The 23,551-nt window shown below is 55.5% G+C and overlaps 1 protein-coding gene across 1 annotated transcript in view; it reads right to left on the bottom strand.

Moving 5' to 3' along the window:
• Window positions 1–23,551, bottom strand: part of FBN3 (fibrillin 3) — a gene marked incomplete at its 5' end in the record, with an annotated part of 49,335 nt that overhangs the window by 10,860 nt on the left and 14,924 nt on the right. The window contains 28 exons of the mRNA XM_008050219.1: window positions 213–329; window positions 539–661; window positions 1,252–1,377; window positions 2,153–2,359; window positions 2,815–2,940; window positions 3,076–3,210; window positions 4,309–4,431; window positions 4,542–4,661; window positions 5,548–5,673; window positions 5,875–5,940; window positions 6,038–6,190; window positions 7,091–7,216; window positions 8,027–8,146; window positions 9,023–9,151; window positions 10,539–10,655; window positions 10,988–11,113; window positions 12,134–12,259; window positions 12,711–12,836; window positions 14,334–14,483; window positions 14,860–14,985; window positions 18,026–18,151; window positions 18,491–18,559; window positions 19,489–19,650; window positions 20,388–20,510; window positions 21,653–21,775; window positions 21,854–21,979; window positions 22,337–22,459; window positions 22,621–22,743. Coding sequence (XP_008048410.1) covers window positions 213–329; window positions 539–661; window positions 1,252–1,377; window positions 2,153–2,359; window positions 2,815–2,940; window positions 3,076–3,210; window positions 4,309–4,431; window positions 4,542–4,661; window positions 5,548–5,673; window positions 5,875–5,940; window positions 6,038–6,190; window positions 7,091–7,216; window positions 8,027–8,146; window positions 9,023–9,151; window positions 10,539–10,655; window positions 10,988–11,113; window positions 12,134–12,259; window positions 12,711–12,836; window positions 14,334–14,483; window positions 14,860–14,985; window positions 18,026–18,151; window positions 18,491–18,559; window positions 19,489–19,650; window positions 20,388–20,510; window positions 21,653–21,775; window positions 21,854–21,979; window positions 22,337–22,459; window positions 22,621–22,743 — 3,543 coding nt within the window. The remainder of the gene's footprint in view (window positions 1–212; window positions 330–538; window positions 662–1,251; window positions 1,378–2,152; window positions 2,360–2,814; window positions 2,941–3,075; window positions 3,211–4,308; window positions 4,432–4,541; window positions 4,662–5,547; window positions 5,674–5,874; window positions 5,941–6,037; window positions 6,191–7,090; window positions 7,217–8,026; window positions 8,147–9,022; window positions 9,152–10,538; window positions 10,656–10,987; window positions 11,114–12,133; window positions 12,260–12,710; window positions 12,837–14,333; window positions 14,484–14,859; window positions 14,986–18,025; window positions 18,152–18,490; window positions 18,560–19,488; window positions 19,651–20,387; window positions 20,511–21,652; window positions 21,776–21,853; window positions 21,980–22,336; window positions 22,460–22,620; window positions 22,744–23,551) is intronic.

Here is a 23,551-nt window from a genome sequence, read left to right on the forward strand (position 1 = left end):
GTCCAGCTCCCATGGGCAAGGAAGGATGTTATAGATGCCACTAGGCTGTGAGGCCTGAGGACATAAGGACCCTCTGTTCTGCCACCCCCACGGCCCCACGCCTGGCATATACCAGGCGCGTGACGTCTCTGGCGAGCAAAAGAGTGAAGAACAGCACCATGCCAGGGAGGCGACCACTGCCTGCCGGGGGAGGAGGAGGGGGAGGCACTTACCAAAGCAATCCTGGTGGCGCTGGGTGAAGCCGGGAGGACAGCGGCAGGCAAAGGCACCCACGGTGTTGACACAGAGGAACTGGCAGTTGTGCTGCCTGGAGGCGCATTCGTCGAGGTCTGTGGCATAGACAGTCCCAGCAGGCTCAGGGTGGGGCCTGGCAGGGCTGGGAGGGTTTCCCAGGGGCAGAGGGGTGGCAGGAGAAAGACACCAGACATGGTGCTTGACTCCATGCGGGCAGAGGGTGGTAAGACTACAGGAGACGTGCCTGGGGCATCTCTGGTGGGGCGCAGGGATGACAAGAAGTGGGGGGCGGGAAGGACGTCACCTTTGCAGGTCCAGCCGTCTTTCTCCAGCAGGTAACCGCGGGGACAACCGCACAGGAAGCTGCCCTCTGTGTTCTTGCAGAGGGAGGCACACGGCTTGGGGTCCTGGCTGCATTCGTCCACATCTAGGGGTGCAGGGGGGGTCAGGCAGACATTCCTGGGTGCCTCAGGGGCTCCACCCAGGATCTGTGGGTTTACACAGGCCTTAGTACTTGTTCTGGAAAAAGCCAGAGAGTAAATGTGTGTGGTGTGGCAGGCCCCAGCATGTCAACCATAACTACTTCACATGGTCTTTGTATCAGGAAAGCAGCCACTGAGGGTGAGTGTATAGACATGGCTGTGTGCCAATAAAACTTTACTGACAAAGACAAATGGAGGGCCAGATTCGGCCCTCGGGTTGGGTTTGCCGCCCCGTGACTTAGATAAATACCTGCTGTGTGACGTAACCAAAAATCTGAGGACACACAAAATAACAGGAAAGGATAGCAGAAAAGCAGCTCACACAAGTGGTGGGGGTGGGGATCAGGGTGGGGGAAGGAAAGACTGCTTTGCTTCTGGTCTCTGGTGTTCTCAGTTTTCTTCCAGGCGTGGGTACCGCCTGGTCAATGAAAAGCAAACATGGCAAACCAGAAGGCCCCAGGGAAGCTGGGGTCAGGGCCCAAGTGGAAGGGCTGGACTGGGCCAGGGCTGTGGGGTGCAGGGGCCTGGGGCTCACCCATGCAGGTGGTGGCAGTAGCGTCTGGCATGTACCCGGCTTGGCAGAGGCAGTGGAAGGAGCCGAGGCTGTTGATGCACTCTCCGTGGGGGCACAGGTGAGTGAGCATGTGGCATTCATCCACATCTGGGGACAAGCATGGCTGGGGCTGGCAGCCTGGCTGCTGGGGGCCACTGGGGTACACCGCCTTCCTCCTGCCCAGGGCTGCTCCCCCAGAGGCGAACCTAGCCTCCCCTGCCCCGCCCCCCTCGGGCTACAAGCAGGACATGCCCCAGGGGAGGGGACGCCTGCTGGGGTGCCCACACACAGGACAGGGACAGACAAGGCCATACAACACCCCACACCTGTCACACACTCAGATGCTCCTGCAGGGACACGCACTTCCTCTCAGGGTCTCCCGTGTCCCCCCAGACACACCCATGGATAGGCACTTCCTCCCCCAGCCTCTGTCACTGCTGGTCACTTGGGATGACCCGTCTCACCCTTGGTGACTCGCACGATGAGATACTTGCTCATGCACAGACACACTCACACTCACACACTTGGGTACCCACTGGAGTCCAAAACACACAGGCCATCCTTCTAGCCCACAGATGGGTGGCAGGGACTGCCTGCCCTGCGAGCACGCACACACACACACACACACACACACACAGCCCCCACAAGTTCCTCAATGCACCCACACACACAAAGAACACACAACACACACTGGTTCACGCACCTGCTCCCCGGAACCGCCAAGAATCGGTTCACACCCCTGCCAGCACAAAGACACACAGACACACACACGCAGAGGCGCACACAACACACTCTAGCACCAGCTGAAATGCAGACACACCACCTCAAGCAAGCTCCCCCCCTGCCTTGGCTTTTGGGAACTCCCTGGGCCAGGGACACCCACCTCGGCCCTCGGCGGTGTAGCCCGAGCCATGGGGACACAGCTTCCTGTAGGTGGAGGTGCCGGGCAAGGGACACAGCTCGCAGTGGGGCCCCCAGCTCCGGCCACCCCCGCAGCAGCACTCAGCCCTGGTGACGGCCTCGTCGCTCCTGGACGGAGCCTGGCACGCGGCCTGCAGCGCCTCGGAGAAGCAGGGTCCCCGCCGGATGTCTGTGGAGAATGGGAGGGAGACTCTGGGTCATTCTGGGATGACGGCTTGGGGACAAAGAACCTGAGCTTGCTTTGGGGCCAGCTCTCTTCGGGGGAGGCTGGGGGAAGGGGTGTCCAGGAGGGAGCTCGGTACACATGCTGGACAGCACGAGTGGGCCATCCATGGGGTCTGCTCCCAGAAAGTGGGAAACCCGGGGAGGGCCCGTTCCCATGGCTGTGGCACCTCCAGGGTGAGAGGAGTCACGGGGGCGGGTCAGGGAGGAGGCATCCCAGGTTCCTACAGCCTTTAACTGAAGGGACAGGAAGGAGGCGCGGGGCGTGCAGTGGACATGTGTGTCCTGATCAGCACAGCAACCCCCAGCCGCCTCCAGAGCTCCCAGGCAGCTGGAGGAACAGGCAGCAGTGCCACACGGTGGGTGGCTTCACCCACCACACTTGTGCCTGGCTAGACTCACCGTGGCACGTGGTGAGGGTGAGGCTGGGCTGGAAGCCCTGGTCACAGTCGCACCGGAAGCTGCCCACGGTGTTGACACAGCGGCCATGGGCGCACAGGTCGGGCTGGGCGCGGCATTCGTTGTCATCTGAGGTGGGAGGGACGGGGCAGGCTAGCCTCCGAGCCAGCCTCCTCCACGGCCCCAGAGGTCCCCCTTGGACCTGCCTGAGCCCTCTCGTTTCAGCCTCTCCCTGATACCCCGGAAGCCCCCGTACCCGCCTACCTGTGCAGCCCTCCCCGGAGCCGGGCTGGGGCAGCATGCCTGGGGGACAGGTACACGCAAAGGTGCCGATGATGTTCTTGCACAGCAGGCCTCGGGCATGACAGTCCTGCAGGCCCTCTGCACACTCGTCCACATCTTGGGATGACCAGGGACAGATGTCGGTCAAGGCCAATGGCCCCGGTGCCCCGTGGCCCGGTCCCAGGCTGCAGGGGCCTGGACCCCACCCTCCATCACCTGAGATGGGACCAGAGGCAGGTCCCTGCAGTCCTGCCAGGCGCCCGTCCCTCCCAGGAGGGGACCCCCCCAAGCCCCATCCAGCCTCAGCCTCCAAGAAGCCAAGGGAATCCGGAAGTGGACCCCAAACCTTGCCTCCCCTGCCCATGTCAGGGTCTGTGGCTCTGTCGGGCTTCCACCGTGGCCCCTGGGACACTGACCCTGAAACAATTCTGGAAGGCCCGAGTCCCAGCCCAGTCCTTGGCCCTATGGACATCTGGGACAGGGAAGTCCTGTGTGGTCAGGGCTGTTCTGTGTACATCGTAGGACACTAAGCAACATCCAGGCCACTCGATGTCAGGAGCCTTCACCCCCCACTCCCATTGTGACAATAAAAAGGTAGACGGTACAACTGCTGTCTTCACTGTCCTTACCCCACTCAGGGCAGGTCCAATGCCTACTGTTAGACTCTGGACCCAAGAAGATGCTGGTACCACTTTCCTTCACTTTTATTGAGAGAGAGACTTGTCTCTCTCTTTACTGCCCAGGCCACAGTGCAGTGGCATGATCACAGCTCACTGCAGCCTCGAACTCCTGGTCTCAACTGATCTTCCTACCTCAGCCTCCCGAGTAGCTGGGACCACAGGCATGCATTACCATCCCCAGGTAATTTCTAAATTTTTTGTAGGGGCAGGGTCTCACTATGTTGGTCAGGCCAGTCTTGAACTCCTGGCCTCAAGCGATCCTCCTGCCTCCCAAAGTGCTGGGATTCCAGGCGTAAGCCACCACACGAGAGAGGCCTCTGCACTCTCTCTCTGGTTGCTCACTCCCACCCTCGGAGACACAGGCTCTCGTGTCTCCATTTTCAGGATGTGAAGTGGAAGAGCTGAGATTGCACCTAGGTCTGTTTTTTGACTCCAGGGCCCAGGATGTTACTGACACACAGTGGGAAGTCTCGGGACCAGGACTGGGGGGTGGGTGCCCCGGAGCTCTGCCCATCCCTGCTGGTGCAGGGCCCACCTTGGCATGTGGCCCCATCGTCCCGCAGAGCGTAACCGGCCGGGCAGGTACACAGGAAGGAACCCTCGGTGTTGAGGCAGCGGAAGGCGCAGAGCAGAGGATTCAGGGAGCACTCGTCAATGTCTGGGGAGGGGAGGGGAGCCGCTGGCTGGGCTGAGTCTGCCCGTGGGACCCCTACGCCTTCCCCCAGGCATCTGTCACGCAGCCCCAGTCCCAGGCAGGCAAGGTCATACCCTCGCAGGTCATCATGGGGCCGGGCTCAAAGCCGTCCGCGCAGGCACATTCGAAGCCTCCGAGGACATTGGTGCACGTGCCTGCCCCACAAGGGTGCCCGACGGAGCACTCGTCTGTGTCTGGGTGGAGCAAGGGGGTGGTCAGTGCCCACAGAGTCCTCTGTCCTCAGTGTCATCCTGTCTTCCTCCCTGTTGACCACCACAGACTGAATGGGGTCATATTTGATGCCCCCTGAGGCTGGTGACGGGGGGGGCATGGGTCAATGCACGTTGAGTGTTCAGTGAATGAATGAATGAACAAGCAGCTAAACGCATGAGAGTCAGCAAAGGGGTGAACAAATGAGTGATTCAATGAATAAGTGAAACACAGGTGGAAGGATCAGTTAAGTTGAGGAGGTCAACAACAGTCTGGGCAACACAGCAAAGTCTTACTTCTAAAAAATAAAACGATAAATACATGAATGAATGAGTAACAAGGGAGTAACCAGGCTCGGGTGGCTCAGCCTGTAACTCCGCGCTTTGGGAGGATGAGGTGAGTGGATGGCCTGAACCCACGGGTTCGAGACCCGCTTGGGCTACTTGGCGAGACCTCATCTCTACAATAAATCAAAAAATCAGCCGGGCGTGGCAGCGCATGCCTGTAGTTCCAGCTCCTTGGAAGGCTGAGCAGAAGGACCGCCGGAGCCCAGCAGGTGGAGGCTGCGGTGGCCGGGAGCAGCCACTGCACTCCAGTCTGGGCGACAGACTGAGACTCCAACTCAAAAACAAAAAAAAACAAGGGAGCAAATGAGTAAAAGAATAAGTGAGTAAATGAATGAGTGAGGAAGCAAATGAATAAGTGAACGAATGGGCAAGTGAATGAGTGAGTGGGTGGTGGAGGGCGAGGGAGGAACTGAGTAGACGGGAGAGACAGTGGAAGAGGCCAGGCCCCTGACTCAGCGTGTCTTTCCCGCCCCGCCCCGCTCCTTTTCTTCCTGGGTCAGGTCGGGTGGGGCTGGCCACTCACCCACACAGCTGACGCCGGTGAAGTCCAGGCTGTAGCCAAAGGGACACTCACAGCGGAAGGAGCCATCGGTGTTGACGCAAAGGCCATTGGTGCAGACGCCGGGGTTCTCTGCACACTCATTCACGTCTGCGGGTGGCAGGCGTTGCAGACACAGCACCCCGGCCACACGCAGGGCCCCCGGGGGCACAAGAGCCCAGGGTCCATCCTGGCCGGGTCCGGGGCCACCCCTGGGTCTCAGCGGGAACCTGAGACTTGGGGACCCAGGCAACACCGAGATGGGACTGGGCGGCCCAGGAGGGGCTCTTAGCATGTGGGTGAGGAGCTCACCTTCTCGGGAGTCATCCAGGCCTGGGATGGCCCCGTGGCCAAAAGGGCAGAGTTCCTGAAAGGCAGCTGGACACAGAGGGGAAGGGGAGCCGGAGTCAGGGGCCGGGCGTCACCCCCAGAAAGCGCATGATGGAGGGCGGCCTGGATGGGGCAGGGTGCTCACCACTGCCCTCCCGAGGACACAGCTCACAGGGGTCACCCCAGCCCTCGCCAGGTCTCTTGCTACAGCAGCACCGGGTCTTGGTGGTGTTGACAGCTTTGGGCACCGAGCACTTCCCGGCCTCGAAACGAGTGAAGCAGAAACTCTGCCGTGTGTCTGTGGGGTGGCAGGCTCTGTTACCTTGATTAAGGGCCATGGGCAGTGCCCACTTACCCCTTCAGCAACCCTAGCCCAGTCCTGGTGAAGGCGTGGTGCTGACCCTACCCACGGCCAATCAGAACACACCATGTCCCTGGCTGTGGTGATTGGTTCAAGGATGGACATGTGACCCACTCTGAGCCAATAAGGATCTGCCCTGAGGCTTTGGATGGACAGCTGGGAATCCCTTCAGGAAATGTCCCATCCCACTTAACCCTGTGGGTGTCCCTGTGCCAGGAAGAAAGGGTCAAACTCAGCCACTGGCTATTCTTGGATCAGAAGCCCTTTCCTAGAGAAGCAAAGTGACTGGATTCCAGAGAAGCAGAAGACCCTGAAATTCAGACCCCAAGCCCCCGGTCCTCAGCCCTGGTATCCCATCCGATGTCCTCATGGGCAGGCTGGGGTCCTGGCCCCCCAGAACAGCAAATATTGGCTGAGCTGAACTGCAGGCTCCACTGTCAACCCTTATGGCCCCTACCCTGTGAGAGTAGAGGCTGGCTCCAGTTGAGTGAGGCTAGCTCACAATAGACAAGGCTAGCCCAGCTGAGATGAAGCCAGCCCAGAGTGGCGTAAGCTAACTCAGAACAGACTAAAGCAGCCCAGTGAGGGAAACCATGGCCCATATAGGACAACCTAAACCAAGGACACTCAGGCTAGCCTAGAAGGAACCAGGTTAGCCCTCTGTAGACATGACCTCTCTGGTTCCACTAATTCAGGAAAAACACGTTTGCGTGGCCAGAGCCCCTGGAGGGTCATACAAGAAACCACTGCCCTCTTTTCTGGGTGATCTGACCCTGCCCTGTCCCACTTCTCACCTCTCCCCTAAACTCTATGTGCTCCCCTGGGCTCCAGACTCACCAAGGCAACGGTGCCCATTGTCAGAGAGGACAAAGCCAGGAGGGCAGAGGCACTGGAAGCTCCCAGGGCTGTTGACACAGGTGCCAAAGAGGCAGAGGTTGGGCTCCTCTGAACACTCGTTGATATCTGGAGGGGCAGGGACACAAGCTGGGTGGGGTGTAAGGACTGTCACCAGGGCGAGGACTCAGCTGGGAGGAGGGTGCCTTGAGGGTAGCACAAGGCAGGTGCGTGTGTGTGGGTCTTTCCTGGAAGGTGTCGGGGACGTTCATTGTTAGACATTAAAATTGCACAAAGCTAACTGAGACTGGATACATTGAGCCTACACTGGATGGCACATGGACACATCATCCTAGGCTAGCCCGGACAGCACAGACCAGAAGAGGCCAGGCTACGCTGGTCCAGGTTAGCCCAGATTACACAAGGCCAGCCTGTAGGGAAGACTAGATCAGAGGTGGTCAGGCCGGACTAGTTGAGGTTGGCCCAAGACTGCAGGAGGCTAGCTCATCAGCTCAGGTCAGACTGGTCCAGGTGAGACCACAATGAACAAGGCTCGTCCAGGTGGATTAAGGGAGACCAGAAAAGACTGGTCTAGGTTAGCCCAGATTGCACAAAGTCACCCCTATGGTCAGCCGGGTCCTCAACCACTCATTGGTGAGTGAGGAATTCTGCATTGAGGTGCTCTGAGGTCCAGTGGGACCCTGTATCCACGTCCAATTTTGTAGAATCCACAAGGACACCTGTGGGCCCCAGAGAAGGCCCTGAGCTGGAGTCCAGAAATCATCATAGTGACAATGACCAACCACGCATGGTGCTGTGTTAAATGCATCTCTGCCCTCACCACAAACCCAACTGGGATTCCCACTTCACAGATGGAGAAATAGAGGCCCAGAGGCACCTCCCTAGATCCAGAGCTGGGAGGTGGGGCTGGACACTCACCAATGCAGTGGTCACTCTGCACTTGGAAGCCAGGGGGGCAGAGGCAGCGGAAGGAGCCCTCGAGGTTCTGACAAGTGCCGGGCAGGCAGGTTCCCGCAAGGCTGAGACACTCATTGGTGTCTGTGGAGAGGAGGAAGAAGGGTCCCAGCACCAGCCAGGAGACAGGGCCTCACCTGGGATCAGGACCAATACCTGCAGTCACTGTGTGATGGCCCAGGGCTCCAGGACAACCTCTCCCAGTGGCAGTTCTGGCTCCAGGGGAAAGGCTGAGACTCAGAACCACAAGGACAGCTGGGGAAGGATTATCTGGTTCTGGTGGGGTCATAGGCAAAGCCAGATGGTATCCATGGCATGGAGGGGACAGGGAGGAAGATTCCTAATCTGGTGTCACTTGCAAATGTCCTCCATGTTTTTTGTGGTATTCACTTAGCATTTCTAACTACTTCTTCAGTATATAATTTCTCTTTTTCCTATTTTATAAATCTTACATTTTTTTCTTCTTCTTCTTTTTTTTTTTTAGTCAGAGTCTCACTCTGTCATCCAGGCTGGAGTACAATGTCCACCACAGCCTCGACCTACTGGGCTCAGGTGATCCTTCCGCTTCAGCCTTCCAAGAAGCTGGAACTACAGGAGTGTGCCACCATGCCCAGCTATCTAATTATCTATTTATTTATTTATTTATTGTAGAGATGAGGTCTTGCCAAGTTGCCCAGGTTGGTCTCAAACCTGTGGACTTGGGCAATCCTCTCGCCTTGGCCTCCCAAAGTGCTGGGATTACAGGCATGAGCCACCATGCCCAGTTAGAAATCTTGCATTTTTTAAGACAGCCTCACCCTAAACATAAACCCCTCAAAAATGTGGGTGGGATGTGCTAGTGTTGTTTTGGTTTTTTTTTAATATCTTAAAATAAATGCACGGGTATCAGAAGTACCAACTGCAGGGACACATGGATCAGGAGCTGGCTGAGACGACTGCCAGCACTGTAGGGAGACTCACCCACACAATTCTTCCTATCGGCTGTGAGATGAAAGCCATCCTGGCAGAGACAGTGGAAGGAGCCAACTGTGTTGAGGCACTGGCCAAAACGGCACACTTGGCCCACCAAAGTAGTACACTCATCAATGTCTGCAGAGGGGAGATGGGGAGGTGAGGGGATTGAGCCTTCCTTGTACTTCTGTCTACAGCTATTAATACATTGGGTCGATGGCAATGGCTTCGACTGATTGAGCATTCATGTAATCTTCCAATTATTCTATGAGGTAGATACTGATATTTTCTAACATAACCATTTGATGCTATGAATTTGCCTCTAAGTTCCCCCTTAGCTGCATCTCACACAGTTCCATATACTATGCTTTTCATTTACTTCAAAATATTTTCTACTTCCCTTATGACTTCTTCTTTAACCTATGGGGTAATTTAAGAGTATGTTGTTTAATTTCTAAAACTCTGGGGACTTTCTGGGCATCCCTCTGGAATTGATTTCTAGATTCACTCCCTTATGTTCTGAGAACATACTTTGTGCTACTTCAATTCTTCTAAATTTGTTAAGATTTGTTATATGGTCCAGAATACAATCTTCCTTGGTGATTATCCATATGCACTTGAGAAGAATGTGTTTGTCTATGGCCATACCACCCTGAACACGCCTGATCTCGTCTGATCTTAGAAGCTAAGCAGGGTCAGGCCTGATAAGTACTTGGATGGGAGAGAAGAATGTGCTCTAGGATCCAGGGCCAAAGTGGTTGATATTGTTGTTTAGTCTACTATAACCTTACTGGTTTTCAGTCTACTTGTTCTATTACTGAAGGAGGCATGTTGAAGCTGCCAACTGTAATTGTGGATTTGTCTATTTCTTTTCCAGTTCTGTCCATTTTTACTTCATATATTTTGAAGTTCCGACTATGCACTTTGATTATGCAGTTCTCAAGAATGGACCCTCTGCTCAATAAATAATGTCTCCATTTCTGGTAATATTCCTTGCAGAGAAGCTACTTGGTCTGCTTGTCTCTATCGCTGGTAATATTCTCTGCAGAGAAGTCTATTTGGTCTGATAGGTACTACTAATCATCCCCTTTCCACAGGTGAGAAAACTAAGGTTCAGAGAGGTTAATAACTTGCCTAGGGTCACACAGTTGATAGGTGGAATTTGAACTCATGCCACCCAACCAGAGAGTCTACGCTTTTAGTCAGTGTACTAACTGGGCTAGTGCCACACCATCCAGGTCTTGCTTGGACTATTTGCCTCCCTTTCTGGGTCCTCCATCTACTTCCCGTCAACCTCAGCATAGCTCTAATGACCCCTGAAAGTCCTCTGGCTGCCACCTGGCAATTGAGGGGGTGTGGAGAACCTCGTGGTTGAGTCACTGTCAGAGAAAACTCCAGCCCCTGGGGTTGTTTTTCCATAGAGGTCCCTGGGTCTAGAGCCTGCATTTCAGAGTGGTGCCCTCGAGCCACAGATCCACTTTTCAGTGAGGAACGCTGAGACCCGCCCACCAACCAGCCAGCTCACCCATGCAATCCCCGTTGTACGCTGCCACAAAGCCAGGGAAGCAGAGGCAGTCGTAGGAGCCGACAACGTTCTTACAGGTCCCGTTTCCACATGGCTGCTGATCACACTCGTCAATATCTGCCAGATCACAGCCCCAAAGGTCCCGCTCAGCTCACCCAGGACACTGCCGGCTGGACCCAGCCCACCTCCCCTGTTCCTAGCCCTGCCCGGGGGGCTGGCAAGTGACCCCTGGGGGGTGAGGGCTGGGAAGTATCCCTGGTACTATTTATCACCCCCATTCGCCAAAGGGGAAACCAAGGCACAGAAAAGCAGGTTAAGTAATTTACCCAAGATCTTAACATCAGGGCTCAAACCCATCAGTGAGCTAGGATGGGCAGAAGCATCCTCTTACCAGGGGTCACTTGGCCTGGGGGCGGGGGACGGGAAGAGGGAGGAAGAGGGACTCTCACCCAGACACAGGGTCTGGTCCACTGAGGCCCGGAAGCCCTGGTGACACAGGCACACGTAGCTGCCCTCCGTGTCCACGCAGTCGCCATGGCTACAGACTTTCGGGATCTCCTGACACTTGTTCCGTCCTGGGGGTGCAGGCAGCACTGTGTCCCTGGGCCCCGCCCCCCAGGGTCTACCTGAGCTCTCCCACACTGCAATGGAGGCAGCATGGCTGGCCTCGAAGGCCTCCTCAAGCTCCCTCGGGCTCTCAGCATCAGGCTTGGCCCTCTCTCCTTCACATCCCATCTCGCTCGTATAACTGCCTTACTTTTTCAGTTTTAGAGACAGGGTCTTGCTCTGTGGCCCAGGCTGGAGTGCAGTGGCATGATCACAGCTCACTGTAGCCTCGAACTCCTGGGATCTGGTGATCCTCCCGCCTCAGCCTTCCGGGTAGCTGAGACGATAGGTTCACACCAACATGGCTGGCTAAAGTTTTTTTTTTTTTTGAGTCAGAGTCTTATTCTGTTGTCCAGGCTGGAGTACACTGGCACGCTCACAGCTATTGCAGCCTCAACCTGCTAGGCTCAGGTGATCCTTCTGCCTCAGCCTTCCAAGTAGCTGGAACTACAGGCATGTGCTATCATGCCTGGCTAATTTTTTGATTTATTGTAGAGAAGAATTCTCGCCAAGTTGCCCAGGCTGGTCTTTAACCCGTGGGCTCAGGCAAATCCCCTCATCTCGGCCTCCCAAAGTGCTGGGATGATAGGCATGAGCCATCACGCCAGGCCCTAATTTTTAAAAAACGTTTAGAAATGTGGCTAGAACATCTCTCCCAGGCTGCAGGGTGGGGTGTCTCTGAGTTCAGGGTTCCCAGAACGGCTGCCCCTGATGGCTGATGCTCCCCATAGACGTCCTCGAGTGAAGAGAGATTCCTGCCATCTGTGCTGGTGGCGTCTGCTCAGGCTGGTCTCGAATTCCTGAACCTCAAGTGATCCTCCCACCTGGGCCTCCCAAAGTGCTGGGATCACGGGCGTGAGCCACTGCACCTGGACAGGCACCCTCAATCCGCCCCCTCACCCCTCGCCCCTCTCATGGTAAAGATAAGGAGACCGCACAGAGACACGTCCTGTCCAAGTCCCTGGCTCCTCGCCCCTCTCCCTGCTCACCCACACAGGCCCCGCCTGGCAACAGCTTGTAACCGCGGGCACATTCGCAGTGGTAGCTGCCGGGAATGTTGAGGCAGTTGGCGTGCTGCTGGCAGGGAGTCTTCCCGCCACCACATTCGTCCACATCTGGGTGGAAAGAGCCAACAGGGTGGGGGTGAAGGAAACCCACCCTGAAGGATCAGACCCTAAACCCAGGCTCCTGCTTCGGAGCTGGTGGTCTCTCCAGAAGTAGCCAGAACTAGAGTGAGAGAGGAAACATAAGAAGGAAACTCATGGAAAGCTGGTAGTTCTGTTACACAAACGGGGAAACTGAGACTCAGAGACTTTTTTTTTTTCTCTTTTAGCGAGAGAGTCGGGCTCTGTGGCCCAGGCTGGAGTGCAGTGGCCCGATCATAGCCCACCACTGCAGCCTCCAACTCCTGGGCTCAAACGATCCTCAGCCTCCCAAGGAGCTGGGACTACAAGTGCACGCCTCCCGGCTGAGGCTCAGAGTTTAAATGACTCTCCCAGGTAGCACAAAGGGGAACCAGCATCCCACCCAGACCCAGAGTCTGAGGATGGAGGGGACAGGCAGCACCTTGACAGGCCAGCAAGACGCCATTGTAGTGGAAGCCCACCGGACACTCGCAGCGGAAGCTCCCCATCCGGTTGATACAGACGCCACCGGCACAGAGGGCGGGGATCTCTCTGCACTCGTCGACGTCTGCGGAGAGGTTCAGCCGTCAGGGGCAGCCCTTCTGGGGACCCTGAGCTCAGAGATGTCCTGGCCCACGGCCTGGGAGAGAGATTCTAGCTACAAACTAGCACACGCTAAACAAAAATCCTGCTGTGGCCAAAACATATCCGTTCACACAAGAAAGAGATGAGGATGAGGAAGGAGAGACAGGGATAGAAAGGGTAGTGCTTCTCAATTAAAAACGCACATTTGGGCCGGGCTCAGTGGCTCAGCCTATAATCCCACACTTTAGGAGGCCGAGGTAAGTGGATTGCCTGAGCCTGCAGGTTCTAGACCCGCCTGGGCAACTTGGCAAGACCTCATCTCTACAATAAATCAAAAAATTAGCCAGGTGTGGTAGTGCGCGCCTTTAGTTCCAGCTACTTGGAAGGCGGAGGCGGAAGGATCGCCAGAGTCCGGCAGGTCAAGGCTGCAGTGGCTGGGAGTGTGCCACTGCACTCCAGCCTGGGCCATAGAGAGAGACTCCAACTCAAAAAAAAAAAAAAGAAAGAAAGAAAGAAAATGGGCTCATCAATTAAACAGCATACCTCAGAAATGTGGCCTGTAGGTGTTAAATTGTGCAAAATCTTGTTTAATTTATTTTTTAATTTTTGGTTTTTTTTTGAGTTGAAGTCTCACTCTGTCACCCAGACTGGAGTGCAGTGGCCGCTCCCGGCCACCACAGCCTCGACCTGCTGGGCTCCGGCGATCCCTCTGCCTCAGCCTTCCAAGAAGCCGGAATTACAGGCATGCGCTACAACGCCCGGCTGATTTTTTGATTTATTGTAGAGATGAGGTCTTGCTGCCCAGGCGGGCCTCGAACCCACGGGCTCAGGCAATCCACTCACCTCAGCCTCCCAAAGGCGCGGGATTGCAGGCTGAGCCACCGAGCTCGGCTTCGTTTAACTTATAAAGCGGGTGTTGACATAGGCAACAACACCGATGGACACCTCGTTCAGTGAAATCAGCCAGTCACAAAAGACACGCCCTGTGTGATCCACGCCCAGGAGGCCCCTGAAGTCCTCAGATTCATAGAGGCGAAAGTAGCATGGTGGGCGCGCCAGGGGCTGGAGAGGGAACAGGGAGTGAGCATTCCCTGGGGACAGAGGTTCAATTTGGGAAGAGGAGAAAGTTCTGGAGACCATGGTGGTGATGGTGGCACCACCATGGGAGGCGCTCAAAGCTGCTGAAATATACACTTAAAAAATGGCAGCCGGGCTCAGTCTGGGCGACAGAGTGAGACTCCAACTCCAGTCTGGGCGACAGAGTGAGACTCCAACTCAAAAAAAAAAAAAAAAAGAAAAGGAAGAAAGGAGAGAAGCTGCCCTGTCCCGCTGAAGCACTGTGTTCCCTACATGGGGACTTTGATGCTTTATTCTCATCAGAACAAGGCAGATTAGTCTAGAAGCCCAAAGTACGCTGGGCTTCCTTAAACATTGTGCCAGGAAGGGCCGGGCTGGGAAGGAGGTAGGGAGGGTCACTCACGGCTGGCGGGGGCAGGACAGGCCTCACAGGGTCTATTCCAGGCCTGACCAATGTTGTGGGAACAGCAGCACATCTTCCGGGTCACATTGAAAGCCAACTCGTTGTGACATGTGCCGTCATAGTGCCGGAAACAAAGATTCTTCCTCATATCTGCAGTGGGGGTGAGGAAGATGAGTTTGAGTAAAAGCCTCCTGAGTCAAAGGAAGAGAGAGGCAAACAAATGGAAACTCCTTCATGGATCTAATTGAAAATGACTAGCTCGATGTCTCTCCCTTGACATGCTAGGGGGTGCCATTCATTTTCTAGCCTTTGTTAGGCAGTACGCAACCTGGGCAACTGTTCGTGGCAGCCTCAGGCTTCCGAGTCCTGCAACCTTGTTTACCGCCATATATCAGCACTCCCACTCCTTCCTCCCGGAAACATGCCTCTCTGTACTCCTCCAAGGCTTGGAGGCTCCTCACCGTCCCTCCCACACCCACTTGCTGCTTCTGCAACAGTCTGTCCCCTGGGTCATCACACTGCCTACCCATGCAGCTGTTGCCACCGTTGACCTGCAGGTATTCTGCAGGGCAGATGCAGGTGAAGTTCCCCAGAGTGTTGTAGCAGGTGCCAGGGCCACAGATGCCCGTGTGTGTGGAGCACTCATCAATATCTGCAGGGGTGGGGGGGGGCTGTGTCAAGGAATCGTCTGGATCACTCCCCTCCCGAGACCCAGGGGGGCCACTGTACCGAGGGCGTGAGTCTGGTTTCAGGATCAGTCTAAGGGTCATTGTGATGTGGAAAGATACAAAGTAGCATTAAGTGGGGGGAAAAAAGTTTGCAATACTCTTACTTCCATTAGAAGAAAATGTTCTGAGCCCCTGAATCAATGTTACTATCACTAAGAATGAGGCCACCGTGCCTTTCTAATGTGACAGGAAGCAAGAATCCCACGGATGAAGTATTATTATTATTATTATTATTTATTTTAATTTTAATTTTTTTGAGTCAGAGTCTCACTCTGTTGCCCAGGCTGGAGTGCAGTGGCACATTGCTCATGGCTGCTGCAGCCTCAGCCTGCTAGGCGCAGGTGATCCTTCCGCCTCAGCCTTCCGAGTAGCTGGAACTACAGGCAAGTGCCACTATGCCCGGCTAATTTTTTGATTCATTGTAGACATGCGGTCTCGCCAAGTTGCCCAGGCTGGTCTTGAATCCAGGGTCTCACGCAATCCTCTCACCTCGGCCTCCCAAAGTGCTAGGATTACAGGCATGAGCCACCACGCCCAGTCAATTTTTGACTTTTTATAGAGATGAGGTCTCACTATGCTGCCCAGGCTGGTCTTGAACTCCTGGGCTCCACCAGTCCTCCTGCCTCAGCCTCCCAAAGTGCTGGAATTACAGGTATGAGCCACCACACCTGGGCTAGAGTATTGATCATATTGTGAATCAACTTTTTTTTTTTTCAAGAGTGCTTTATCTCGGCTGGGCACAGTGGCTCATGCCTGTAATCCTTACACTGTGGGCGGCTAAGACAGGGGGATTGCTTGAGGCCAGGAGTTGGAGACCAGCCTAGGCAACATAGCGAGAGCCTGTCTCTTCCAAAAACAAAATTAGCTGGGTGTAGGAGTACATGCCTGTAATCCCACCTACTCGGGAGGCAGAAGCAGAAAGATCACCTGAGCCCAGGAAGTTGAGGCTGCAGTAAGCTATGATTGCGTCACTGCACTCCAGCCTGGGTGACGGGGACCCTTTCTCTAACAATAACAATAATAATAATAAGGCTAGGCAACTTGCCAGACTGGGTAACTTGGCAAGATCTTTTCGCTACAATAAATTTTAAAAATTAGCTGGGTGTGGTGACGCATGCCTGTAGTTCCAGTTACTTGGAAGGCTGAGGCGGAAGGATCGCCGGAGCCCAGCAGGTCGAGGCTGTGGTGGCCAGGAGCGTGACACTGCACTCCAGCCTGGGTGACAGAGTGAGACTCAGACTCAGAAAACTAAAAATAAGAAAAAAGTCAAAAAAGGAGCTGGGCATAGTGGCACACACCTATAGTCCCAACTACTCAGCAGTCTGAGGCAAGAGGACTGCCTGAGCCCAGGAGGTAGAGGCTCCAGTGAGCTGTGATCATGATGTTGCACTCCAGGCTGAAGGACAGAGCGAGACGCCAACTCAATAAAACAAAACAAAACAAACCAAAAAACCTTTGGTTTGGGGGTAGCACCCTTTTTCTGTGAAGGGCCAGGTCGTTTTGGTTTCATGGGCCAAGCAGCGGTGTCAGTCACAATCATTCAATCTGCCACGATAGCATGCAAGCTGTCATAGAAGATATGTAAACAAACTGTGCTACTGGCCTTATGCCAAGAAAACTTTATTTATGAACCCTGGAATTTGAATTTCATATCATTTGTATGTGTCACAAAATATGACTTTTTTTTTTTTTGAGTTGGAGTCTCACTGTCGCCCGGACTGGGGTGCAGTGGCCACTCCCGGCCCCCGACCTGCCTCGACCTGCTGGGCTCCGGCGATCCTTCCGCCTCGGCCTTCCGAGTAGCCGGAATTACAGGTGCGCGCTACCACGCCCGGCTGATTTTTTGATTTATTGTAGAGATGAGGTCTCGCTGCCCAGGCGGGTCTCGAAACCGCGGGCTCAGGCAATCCACTCACAATAGCCTCCCAAAGGCGCGGGATTACAGGCTGAGCCACCGAGCCCGGCTTACTCTTTTTTTAATCACATACAAAACTATTTATAATGTTCTTAGCCAGGTACAGTGTCTCACATCTGTCATCTCAGCACTTTGGGAGGCCAAGGCAGGGAGGAGCACTTGAGCCAGGAGTTCAAGACCAGCCTGGGCAACACAGCAAGACCCCGTTCTCTATAACAATACATTTTAAAAATTACCCGGGTGCAGTGGCTCATGCCTGTAATCCCAGCAAATCAGGAGGCCAGGGCAAGAGGATTGCTTGACGCCAGGAGTTCAAGACCAGCCTGGGCACCCCAGCAAGACCTCAACTCTACAAAAAATAAAATTAAAAATTTAGCTGAGCACAGTGGCACATCCTGGGCGACACAGCAAATTGTGAAAATACAATTAAAAAATTGGTTGGGCGTGGCAGCACACATTTGCAGTCCTGGCCACTCAGGAGGCTGAAGTGGGAGGATCACTTGAGCCCAGGAGGTCAAGGCTGCACTCCTATGACAGCGCCACTGCGCCTGGGTGACAGAGTAAGACCCTGTCTCTTTAAAAAAAAAAAATGTATTTTTAGCTAGTGGAAAAAATCAAGTGGTGGACTAATCCCAAGCTAGAAGTCAAATCTCCAGAAATAGCAGCACGGGAAACCCCAGGACTCCATTCTTCCACAAAAGCAATGATGGAGCTAGCAAACACGGACAAAATGCAACTCCCGGGCACTCTAGAATCTTGTCAAAAACTTCCCCCAACCAGAGGAAGACATGGTAGAGAAGGAAGCCGTGGCAGGGGGCGCCGTGGCCGTGGCACTGTCCTGGGCACCCCTGCCACCACCCATGGCATACACCCACGCGGCCACAAGAGTCTTAAAGGCTCAGAGAGAAATGACCCACCAACATGTCATGACAAGGGGCGGCGGCAGCACAGAGGTGACAGGGCTTGCCCGAGGCTGACCCTCGTGAAGCTGGTAAGGCAGGAGACAGGGAGAGGGGGAAGATCCCGGCCTGGGGAGAGGCCACGCTCACCCTCACAGACGCGGGTGTCCTCACGCAGGCGGTAGCCGGGCAGGCACTGGCACCGGAAGCTGCCGAAGGTGTTGACGCAGTCACCCCCCTGACACAGCCCGGGCAGCTCCTGGCACTCGTCGATGTCTGCCGGGAAGTGAGGAGTCAAGTCTGGGAGCTAAAGCCCTGAGAGGACTCGGGGGACACCCACACCCGGCCCTGGGCTGTTGTGTAGATGGAGGGTCGGTCCACCCTGGAGGCCAGACCCAGACTCTTGAGTGAATGTCACCCCCCAAGCAATTCCTTTCCCTTCAGCTGTTAGTCCTCCCCCCCACCCATAACACAGCTCCTTTGGATTGAATGTCTTCTCCAACCTCATTGCTCTGGATGGATGGATGGATGCATGGATGGATGGATGGATGGAGGTGAGGGTGGAATCAACAGCCGGTCTCCAAAAGGATGGGTGGAAGATCCCCAGGAACTCACCTTCCAGAATGACAGTGGTGGGGTTGGGCCGGAAGCCCTCGCCCCCCGGGCACAGGGTTCGGTACTCGGCTGTGAGGGAAAAGGGCTTGTGAGGGCTTGGGGGGGCTGGGGAAGGGCACTGGGCAAAGCTTAGGGGAGACGGGATGACAGATCCCCAAAATGGGCCCGGAAGTCAACCAAACGCCCTTATCTCTGTGGCCTCCAGGACCAAGACACCTTGGCCACTCCCAGGGCGGCCTGGGAAGCCAGGATTTGTGTGTGTGTGCACACGTGTGTAAATATGTTCACATTCAACACATAAGCAGATGGGTTGTGTGGCTGTAGCTAGGGTGGCAGGGGAGTGGGGAGAGGATGATTCTTTCTGATCCAAAACCAGATGCTAGTGGGATGGCAAGTCTCCCCCGAAAGGAAGACTCCGGACAGTCACACACGCACACACCTGAACAGGTGGACAGGTACCCCCTTATCTCATACCTGAGGCCTTTGCAGATATTGTTCCTAATGCATTGTACACCCTTCCCCCTACTCTGCTAGGAAAACTCCTACTCATCCTTCAAAACTCCTGCCCTTATGCCCTTCCTCTCTACAACTTTCTTCTCAGCCATCACTTTGCCTCAAACCCTCAAGGTAGCTCTACGTTCAATATAGTACTGAAACTGAGGGCCTAAGGGTGAGGAACCATGTGCAATGGCTGTGACTCTTCTCTGGGTCCCTGGGCCCCAGTACATGACACAGAGAACTCTTAATGTTTGTTGACTGACTGAGTGATTGAGTGAACACACATACACAGAAAAGAACTTGCAGAAAACAACCTGAGAGAGAGGCCTGGCCAATGCACTGCCAAGAGTACACTAAGTGACCCAGAATGAGCCTCTCCCCCGCCCTCCCTGGTCCTCAGTTTCCCTGTCTCCTAAGGTCCCCCCGGAGTGGAGAGGAACCCTGAAGTTTCTGGTTTCTGGAGCTCTGGTTACCGTGCTTGTCTGCCCACAGGGATTCACTGGTGTTGGCCGTTGGGCACAGCTCACAGGGGGTGCCCCAGGCCTGGCCCAGGGAACAGCAGCATGAGGCGCGAGTGACACCAACTCCAATCTCGGCACTGCAGGAAATGCCACCATCACCTCGGTCATGGGTGTCTAGGAAACAGTTTCCAAACCGGGTGTCTGAAGAGGCAGAAAGGGACAGTTAGCAAGTGGCAAGAAAAAAACTGTGTGTGTGTGTGTGTATGTGTGTGTGTGTGTGTGTGTGTGTGTGTGTGTGTGTCTCTTAACAAGTCAGCCTCAACCTTCTGGGCTCAGGTGATCCTTCTACCTCAGCCTTCCAAGGAGCTGGAGACACAGGTGTGTGCGACCACGTCCAGCTAATTTTTTTCTTGATTTGTTATAGAGACAACAAGTTGCTCAGGCTGGTCTCGAACCCCTGGGATCAGGCAATCCTCTCGCCTCCACCTCTCAAGTGCTGGCATTACAGGAGTGAGCCACCACACCCAGGTATTTTTATTTTTATTTTTTAGAGACAGGGTCTCACTCTGTCACCCAGGTTGAAGTGCAGTGGCGTGATTATAGCTCACTGCAGCCTCGACCTCCTGGGCTCAGGCGGTCCTCCCACCTCAGCCTCCTGAGTTGTCGGAACCACAGTCATGCACCACCACACCCGCTAATTTTTAAAATCCATATAGTCAAGACAGGATCTCACTATGTTGTCCAGGCTGGTCTCAAACTCCTGCCTCAAGCGATCCTCCCACCTTGGGCTCCCCGAGTGCTAGATTACAGGTGTGAGTCACCGTGCCCAGCCAGGGGCAGGCAGATCTGCACCCACTGCTGTCTGGGTGGGGCTCAGGCCACAGCCCCGCCTACTCCACTGACCCCAGAGCCCCAGCCAGAGCCGAGCATGGACTCACCCACGCAGCCCACCCCACTGGGGTTTAGCTCGAAGTCCTGGGGACAGTTGCACCGGTAGCTCCCAGGAGTGTTGACGCACAGGCCATTGATGCAGTTCACTGGTTCTGCACACTCGTCGATGTCTGAAGCGAGGAGAGTTCAGCCTCAGCTGAGGGCCCTCCCCCAGGACTCTCTGCCAGCATCCTCTTGGGAAGCCAAGCCCTCGCTCCCTCAGGTCCGCCACTGGGCACCAGACTGCGTCTGTTCTGCCTGGTCCAGCCCTACCCACTCCCCGCTCTGTTCTGTTTGACAGAGGTTTGCCCCCTTGAAAATTCCACATGTCCTCGGTTCCATGCAGCCAACACATAAAACCCAACTTATGACATTACTGTACTGTTACAGATGAAGTCTTGCTCTGTCACCTAGGCTGGAGAGCAGTGATGCAATCATAGCTCCCCGCAGCCCTGAACTCCTGGGCTCAGGTGTTCTTCCTGCCTCAGCCTCCTGAGCAGTTGGGACTACAGACATGGGCCACCAGGCCTGGCTAATTTTTTTTTGTAGAGATGAGGTCTTGCTGTGTTGCCCAGGCTGGTCTTGAACTCCTGGCCTAAAGCAGTCCTCCCACCCAAGGTGCTGAGGTTACATGTACGTGTCACCATGCCTGATCTCAACTCATATTTAGAAAATGCTATGAAACCTGGGGTTGGCAAACTCCAGCTTGTGGGCCAAATCTGGCTCACCACCTGTTCGTGTCAATAAAGTTTTATTGGCACACGGGTCACAATGTTTCCACTTGCATATAACTGAAATTGAGATTGCTTTAGAGTTATAATGGCAGAGGTGAACTGCTCTAACAGAGACCGTGTGGTCCACAAAACCGAAAATAGTTATCATCTGACTTTTTTTTTTTAAGAGACAGAGTCTCACTCTATTGCTCAGGCTGGAGTGTATGGTGACCATCACTCACTGAGGCCTTGAATTCCTGGGCTCAAGTAATCCCCCAGCCTCCGCCTCCCGAGTAGCTGGGACTACAGGTGCATGCCACCACGACCAGGCCACATCTGCCCATTTAAAAACACCTACAGGCAGGAGACCCTTTGGCAGTTGGGGTGCAGGGGAATTTCATTCATTCACTGCAATTCTTCGACAGGGGAACAGGTACGGGGCGGGATGGGGGCTACTTTAGATGGGAGGCCAAGCGAGACCCTGAGCAAGGAAATCTGAGGAAGACCTGTGGAAGCCAGCCATGTCTCTTGCCCCTCCACACCCAGCCCGGCCCTCCAACCTGTGCATTCGTGGCCACCTCGGTCCAGCTCATAACCGCTGCTGCAGACGCAGTAGAATGTTCCAGGCAGATTCTCGCAGATCCCAGAGGCGCAGACGTTTCCGAGCACACACTCGTCCACATCTGCGGGGACCCAGTCAGCCCACCAGCCCAGGGCGCACCTGGAACACCCACCACCCCCCCCAGTGGGCGCAGGGTCACCTCGGCAGGCCCGGTGGTCCTCCGTGGGGCCAAAGCCCACCTGGCACTCGCAGTGGTACCCGCCGGGTGTGTTCAGGCACCACCCGTGGACGCAGACGTCCCCGTTCTCAGTGCATTCATCCCTGTCTGAGGGGCCAGGTCACTCGAACCCGGTCTCCTAGGGGTCCAGGCCAGGAGCTCCGAGGCCCAGACCCCTCATGTGGGTGGAAAGCAAGAGGCCAGGCCAGAGTGGGAGGGGAGAGCTGGCTCCCGGGCAGGGAGAGGACCCGTCCCTGGGATGAGGGCAGATGGTAGCTGGGAGCCAGGGAGTGTCCCAGCCCTCGGGAACTCCAGGGAGGGGTGGCCGCGACGGCACCTTCTGGGCCAAGCATCCGCCTCCAACACCACATGGCGTGGTATCGGGAGGCCAAGGGACCAAGTGAGCCTGTGAACCCGGCCCAGGGCTGTCCCTCTCGGTCACCCTCCCTCTCACCCCCATCTCACCCTCGCAGGAGAAGCCGTCCCCGGAAAAGCCCTGGTGACAGACGCAGCGGTAGGTGCCAGGGGAGTTGAGACAGGCAGCTCCCAGGCTGCACCGGTGCTCCTGGCTGGCACACTCATCCAGGTCTGTGCGGACCAAGCCAGGCCCTCATGTACGTCAGAGGCCAGGGGAAGGCCGACTCTACAAGCCCGCCCCCATGGCCTCTGCAGACCCCCGAGATGCCCCCTCGAAGAGCCCCCAGCCCGCCTCTTCCGCTTTATCCAGACGCCCTGCCTCAAGCACTCACCATGACATGTGAAGCCATCGCCCACCCAGCCTGGCTGGCACCTGCAGCGGAAACTCCCGGGGAGGTTGAGGCAGGAGGCGTGACTGTCACAACTGTGTTCCCCGAGCTCACACTCGTCCACGTCTGAAGGGAGAGGAAGCAATGGAGGAACCCAGGCACAGAGAGGGAGACTTGGTGGGGAGAGCCAGGAGGAGCAAGGACCTTCCCTCCCTGGTGGGGACTGACCCAGAAAGCCTCCTCCCACCCACCCAGGGAACTTCCATCTTTCCCCACCCCAGGCTCAAGAGGAGAACCCTAAACTCCACAGGCACAACTCTCAGTTGCCCTCATGAATGGTCAGAAATGGCAGCATGGAGCCGGGCTTGGTGGCTCAGCCTGTAATCCCGCGCCTTTGGGAGGCTGAGGTGAGTGGATTGCCTGAGCCCGCGGGTTCGAGACCCGCCTGGGCAGCGAGACCTCATCTCTACAATAAATCAAAAATTCAGCCGGGCGTGGTGGCACATGCCTGTAATTCCAGCTACTCGGAAGGCTGAGGCGGAAGGATCGCCGGAGCCCAGCAGGCCGAGGCTGCGGTGGCCAGGAGCGGCCACTGCACTCCAGTCTGGGGGACAGAGTGAGACTCTAACTCAAAAAAAAAAAAGAAAGAAATGGCAGCATGAGGCGCTTAGGGGAGACATTAAGAGTAACTGTCCTCAGTTGGGTGCAGTGGCTCACGCCTATAATCCCAGTACTTTGGGAGGCCGAGGAGAGAGAACTGCCTGAGCCCAGGGGTTCGAGACCAGCCCGGGCAACTTGGTGAGACCTCATCTCTACAATAAATCAAGAAAAATTAGCTGGGCGTGGTGGTGCACGCCTGTAATTCCAGCTACTGGGAAGGCTGAGGCAGAAGAATCGCCTGAGCCCAGCAGGTCAAGGCTGGGGTGGCCAGGAG

Source organism: Carlito syrichta, unplaced genomic scaffold (assembly GCF_000164805.1).
Source record: "Carlito syrichta isolate Samal-C Ts95f unplaced genomic scaffold, Tarsius_syrichta-2.0.1 Scaffold143274, whole genome shotgun sequence".
Taxonomy (NCBI): Eukaryota; Metazoa; Chordata; class Mammalia; order Primates; family Tarsiidae; genus Carlito; species Carlito syrichta.